At 54.2% G+C, this 5,850-nt stretch overlaps 1 protein-coding gene across 1 annotated transcript in view; it reads right to left on the bottom strand.

Moving 5' to 3' along the window:
* Positions 1 to 2,090, bottom strand: part of LOC140502125 (HLA class I histocompatibility antigen, B alpha chain-like) — a 3,978-nt gene extending 1,888 nt beyond the window's left edge. Inside the window, exons 1-4 of the mRNA XM_072606475.1 lie at positions 1,956 to 2,090; positions 929 to 1,207; positions 212 to 490; positions 1 to 20 (exon numbers count right to left, since the gene is read on the bottom strand). The exon at positions 1 to 20 is cut by the window's left edge and continues 256 nt beyond it. Coding sequence (XP_072462576.1) covers positions 1 to 20; positions 212 to 490; positions 929 to 1,207; positions 1,956 to 2,019 — 642 coding nt within the window. The 5' untranslated portion in view covers positions 2,020 to 2,090. The remainder of the gene's footprint in view (positions 21 to 211; positions 491 to 928; positions 1,208 to 1,955) is intronic.
* Positions 2,091 to 5,850: the final 3,760 nt, after the last annotated feature.

The following is a 5,850-nucleotide window of genomic DNA, read 5'->3' as shown; positions in this document are numbered from 1 at the left end:
CACTCTGCAAGAGGGTGGGTCTGGAGGCAAAGGTCAGAGGCATTTCCAGGCTCCCCTTCCCCCCTCCCCTCCAGGGGTACAAGGACAGGTGCAGGGAGGGGAACACCCTACAATACGCCCTGGGGTACAAGGGGGCCCGGGGTGAGGGGAGGTGGAAAAGGGTCTCAGGGGACACTTGAGTGCCCGCACACTGGGGAGGGCCCCCCCTTACCTGTCCTCATCAGCGCCTCCTTCCCCATCTCCAGGTACTTCCTCAGCCACAGCACGCACTCCTCCTCCAGGTAGGCTTTCTTTCCCTCCGCGAAGCTCCTCTCCGCCTCCCACTTGCGCTTGGTGTTCACGGCGGGGGGCACGGCCGCCGTCCACGTGTAGGTCTCAGTGTCCAGAGCCAGGTAGTCCTGCCCGTCGTAGGCGTATTGGCGAAACCCGCGCTGGAAGCGGAGCTCGGGGGAGACCTCGCAGCCGTACATGGTCTGGAGGGTGTGGACGCCTGTCTGGCCCGGCCCGGGCAGTGAGGCCGGACCCTGGCCGACCCCGCGCCGCCCCCCACACCTCCAGGGGCTCCTCCCCCCTCCCCAGGGGGGCTCTCTGGCTGACCCCCGCTTCCCCGCCCCCCGCACCGCCCCCACACCTCCAGGGGCTCCTCCCCCCTCCCCAGGGGGGCCCCGGGCGGACCGCACTTCCCCGCCCCCCGCCCCGCCCCCCACACCTCCAGGGGCTCCTCCCCCCTCCCCAGGGGGGCTGTCTGGCTGACCCCCGCCCCCCACACCTCCAGGGGCTCCTCCCCCCTCCCCAGGGGGGGCCCCGGGCGGACCCCACTTCCCCGCCCCCCGCCCCGCCCCCCACACCCCCGGCGCCTCCTCCCCCATCCCCGGGGGGGCCCCGGGCGCACCCCGCTCCCCGCCCCCGCCCCGCCCCCGTCACGCACCCCCCGCGCTCTGGTTGAAGTAGCCGCGCAGGGTCTCCAGGCTCTCTCGGTAAAGCTGTGCGTTCCTCCTGGCTCTCCCCGTGTTCCGCTCCCAGTACCCCGGGTCCTCCTGCCCCACGCCCTCCATCCACGGCGCCCGCGGCTCCTCCGTCTGACCCGGGGAGTCGGAGTCGAAGCTCACGAACGGCTGATCGTCCATGTAACCCACTTCAAGATACCGAGGCTGCCCGAGCCCGGGCCGGGTCACGCCGGTGTCGAAATACCTCATGGAGTGAGGGCCTGGGACGTGGGGACGGGCCGGGTCAGGGCGGGGGGTGCCTGGGGAGACCCTGCAGCCCGCCATGTCCCAACCCGCCATGATCCCGCCACGCCCGGGGAGCGACCCCTGACCCCGCCACGCCCAGTCAGTGACCCTGCACCCCGGGTCCCCAGCCCGCTATCCCGAGGTACCCCCCCCCACCCCCGCGCACCCCGCCTATTCTCAAGAACTCAGCGCTTTGAGATCAGCACAACTCGGTCCGACCCCCTGCCTCCCTCTCCTCGCCCCCACCTCCGGTCCGGGTCCTGGGTCGCCCCCAGTGCTCACCCCCGGCCCCCCACCTCGTGTCCTCACCTGCCCCCTGCTCCCCCCATCCTCCGGGAAGCTCTTTAACAAAGCTGCCCCTGGTTCGCCCTTGGGGGCTCCGGGGGGTATCGGGGGGATCCCAGACAGCTCTGCTCCTTAACGCCCCCAGGACTGGGGCCCCCATTCTCCCTCCCCTTGACCTCCCACCCCTACCGAATCACTCACCCCCCACGGGCCTTAGGGACCCATACGAAGACACCCCCCCCCCAAAGCCCCGCTCACGGGCCGCGGGCTCCCGGTCCAGGCAGATTCCCAGCTTCTCCCTCTCATCCCGCCCGGACCGCACTGACCAGAGGGAGCCGGGTCCGAGGAAACCCCTGGGCTGGGGTCCGGAGCTCCGGGTAGGAAACCCCATCCCGGCCCCACGGCTACCCCCGGGTGCTGCGTCCAGTCCCTCCTTACCCGCCCAGGTGTCCGGCAAGGCCAGGGTCCCCAACAGAAGGAGAGCGCCCAGGGAGCGCTCCATGGCCCGCGGGCACAGGAGCCCAACCTCACCGAGGCCTGTGGGCACTGGGTTTCTACAGGGATGAATCCCTCACTTCTGATTGGTGTCCCGGAGGCTCTGCCAGCCAATAGCGGGTGGGAGACAACAAACGTCACTGGTGACTGGGCAGAAGGAGCCCGCTCAGGGTGGGAGACCAAAACTGAAACTGACCCGGAGGAAATCCCCCTCATAGACCTTGGCTCTGTCTCTGTCATTCCCAGAACAGCCTCGGATTCTGTGGAGCAGCCCAGGCTCCCTCCCTCCCATCATCACCCCAGGAGCTCAGGGCTCTTGTGCTCCCGGCTTGAACCAGAGAAAAAGAAGGGTTAGGGCTAGAGCCCACCCTGCCCTCCAGCCCTCCTCAGTGCCACCCTTCCCCATCCTTAGAAGTTGGGGAGAAAATGCCGCCCCCCCAGATTGAGGGGGTCTGAGGACTGAGGAAATCTGCAGACTGATGAGACCAGGGGCTGCCCCCTCGGATTTAAGGACGGCCATGGGCAAGTCTTGTAACCTCCCCAGGCCCAGTAGATAAACAAGCCAGGGCACAAGAATGCAGAGGAAATCAGAGTCCAGGGAATGGAACTGGAATCCGAGTAGCAGAAGGGCAGGGATGTGGCCCAGTGGATGGAGCCAAGGGCCTGCAGTCAGGAAGAACTGACTTCCAATCTAGGCCTCAGACGTTTACTAGCTGTGTGACCCTGGGCAAGTCCCTTAACACTGTTTGCCTCAGTTTCCCCATCTGGAAAATGATCTGGAGAAGGAAGGGGCAAGCCACTCCAATTTCTTTGATTAGAAAACCCCAAAAGGGGTGACAATGAGTCAGACAGAACTGAGTAACAAAAAGGAAAGCACTCAATTATTAAAATGGAGAGGAATGCCATTTCAGCCTAAGGCCGGTCTGAACTGCCTGAAATGTGAATGTGTGAATGCCTGGTAAGTTCTTTTTTCAGAAACAATGAACGTGGGCACATTTGGTAGGATTTTCCCTCTTTCTTGTCTCATTCCCCCCAACTGGGAAACCATGAAACTAAAGATTTCACGGAGAGGATCAAGTTTCCCTAGAGAGGATCTTAGAGATAATCTCTTTTATTTTCCAGACTGGAAAACTGAAGACCAACAGTGCACACTTACATAGCCTTGAACACCCAGCTCTGATTTCTTCTCTTTACCAAACGTGGTAGCCATAATATTGACCCTAGTCCGGAGCCTCATCCTAGTTCTGAGAAAGTCCAGACATCTCCTTACCTACCGTCTATCAGCAACTCTCCTGCCTCTTTTTTCAGTCTGGGGCCCAAAGAATTGTGTCCTCTTATTTCAGCACTCGGTTATTGTCATCCACAAAATTTACCCCTTCACAAGAGATGGCAAGATTATTTCCCCATGACTTTCTCTTAGTGTGGCTTGGAGACCTGTTTTCAAGTCGTTTATGGTTCCCAGGACTTTAGAAATATTCATATCCTTTCAGCGCTTATCTATCAGCAATAGCTCTTGGTTCATATTGGTGTCAGGTCTCTGTCTGGACATAAAGGACTTATTTTGGTCAGATTTGATGTATCCATTTGACGTATGTGCTACTAACAATTTTTCATGTTCGATCTTCATTTATTTTCGTGAAATCTTTTAGATTTTATGTGGTTAAGATTATCTATTTTTTAAAAATAATATCTTGGATTAACAATGCTCCTTGACAGTTATAAACGTTAAATGAATGGATTTTCTTCTGATATTTTCAAATAAATATTTTTTTCACTCAGGAAAAACTCCACTTACCATGCTCAGCCTTCTTAAATTGAGAGGTAAAGGAAAACGAAACCTCTGTTATAAATTTGTATACTCAAGGGCAGCGTTCCAGCATTGTTCATGCGGCCCCCAAAAAACAAAAACATGTACATGTGTTCTGCACTCTGAATCTTTCATCTCCATCAGGAAGTGGGGAGCCTCTCTCATCCCTTTCCCGCTGCAGTCTCTCCTTTGATCCGTTCAAGTGAGATTGCTGTTCTGTTGTCAGATTCTTACCCCTCTAGACCCTCCTCTGGTGCACAGACTTCTGCTTCATCTGGATTATGTGAGATCTTTGTCTCTCACCTTCGCTCTCCTCAGAAGCCTTTGTCTTCTTGAATGTTCTCAGCTGTCTGCTCCTTGGTAAGTCTTTTTTTCTGGACCTTTGCTGTATTTTTTCTTTGACCTTAAGCTCTGGATTTGGGCTACGAGGATCCTGGGAGTTTTCACTTGGGGTTCTTTCCAGAGATGGGTTCTTTTGGGTTCTTTTTATTTCCATTTTGACCTTTAGTTCTAAAGACATCCAGTAGTATTTTTTTAATGTTTCCTTGAGTAAAGATTTAGTGCCATGGTTTCAATGACTCTTAAATTCTCTCCCCGTAATACTATAAGGGGATTTTCAGGGCTATAAGTTTTCTTTACAGGTTCTTCTGTTTTTCAGTCTTTTGATTTCATTTGGATCTTGCTCGTTGTGTCATGGAATCATTCCAGTTTTCCATACATTTGTTACTTGGACAAGGTTCTGCAGCTCTTGGGGCAAGCCTGCAAAGATTGAGATGAATATTGTGTCATTTCTTATTGATCCTATTTACAGTTAGTTGATTTTGTTCTGAAACCACTTTCGTCCTGTAATTGCCTGAGTTACATTTCTTTGTCTCTAAACTTGGTTCAGAGTTCAGCTGGTCTGGAATACGTTAAGCTGAAAAGTGCAGCTCTCCTGCTCAAGGAATTTCACTAACCTTGGGAAATGGGTGAGAAAGCAAGGGAGTTTGGGCTTGACATCTTTATGCCACCAAGTTGTCCTTCCAAGATGTCTAGTTTGCTGTCCCAATGTCTGGGCCACTATCCTGCACCTGGACTCAGGCCATGAGCACCTTTTAGTCCCACAGGAGGAGAAAGAGGGTTGTTGCTCCCCTCCATTACCAAACTTTCAACTAATCAGGTTGTTCCCTGGCCTCAGCACTGTAACGAGGCCTTAATCCCACGATGTCACCTACCCTGTTGTGCTCTTTCTTCTGTGCTCCCCAAAACCCACAGAAGGGGAAGTGTCCTTTTGCTCTGGGCCTCTGGCTCATTTATTGATAGGGAGCATTCCCTGCTAATAGATGTCATCTTGCTCAGATATCTGCCTCAGCTTACCCTTCTGTTAAAACTCAGTTGTGACAAGCCCTTTATTCCACTTCTGACTCTTTCTTCCACAGCTGCCATTTAAATTCCAATTTTTTCCACAGTAAAAATATCACCTTTACCTTTTTTTTACTCTTATTTGCTCTCTTTCAGAAATTCTAGCTGAATTCTGCCCACTCTGTGCTTTTCTTTGAGGCCTTGTGTGTTGATGTTTTGAAGTCATTTTCTTCCTCTGGGTTTGTGTCTTGAGCATCCCTGTCCCCAAGGTAAAATTGGCGGTGGGATCCTTTCTTGTCTACGTATTCTTTCAGTCTTCTTCCTGATCATGGACCTGATATCAGGACCAGGCTCTCTGCACATTCTGAACGGCATGTCCAGAATAACCTTGTTGCTGCTTTCTTGAGGTTTTGAGTTGTATGTTATTCCAGGATCTCAGGGAAAGCTCACTCCAAGGACCTGTAAGTTTTCAGTGGTCCCAGGGTGGTCTGATTCCCTATTTCCCCTCCGCCGTCATAGATCTGCAAATTCCTGAACTATGTTTAAGTCTAAGCAATACATCTGTGGCCTGGGCCCATGTGGAGATTACTGATGGATTCAGTCACTATAAGCCAGCTGGAAAGCTATGGTGCTAGAAAGTGACAGAACTTTAGAGTCCCCTTTCATCTAAGACTCCTTCCATGGTTATTT

This window comes from Notamacropus eugenii, chromosome 4, assembly GCF_028372415.1.
Source record: "Notamacropus eugenii isolate mMacEug1 chromosome 4, mMacEug1.pri_v2, whole genome shotgun sequence".
In the NCBI taxonomy this organism is placed as follows: Eukaryota; Metazoa; Chordata; class Mammalia; order Diprotodontia; family Macropodidae; genus Notamacropus; species Notamacropus eugenii.
This window is presented reverse-complemented; position numbering and strand designations above follow the sequence as displayed.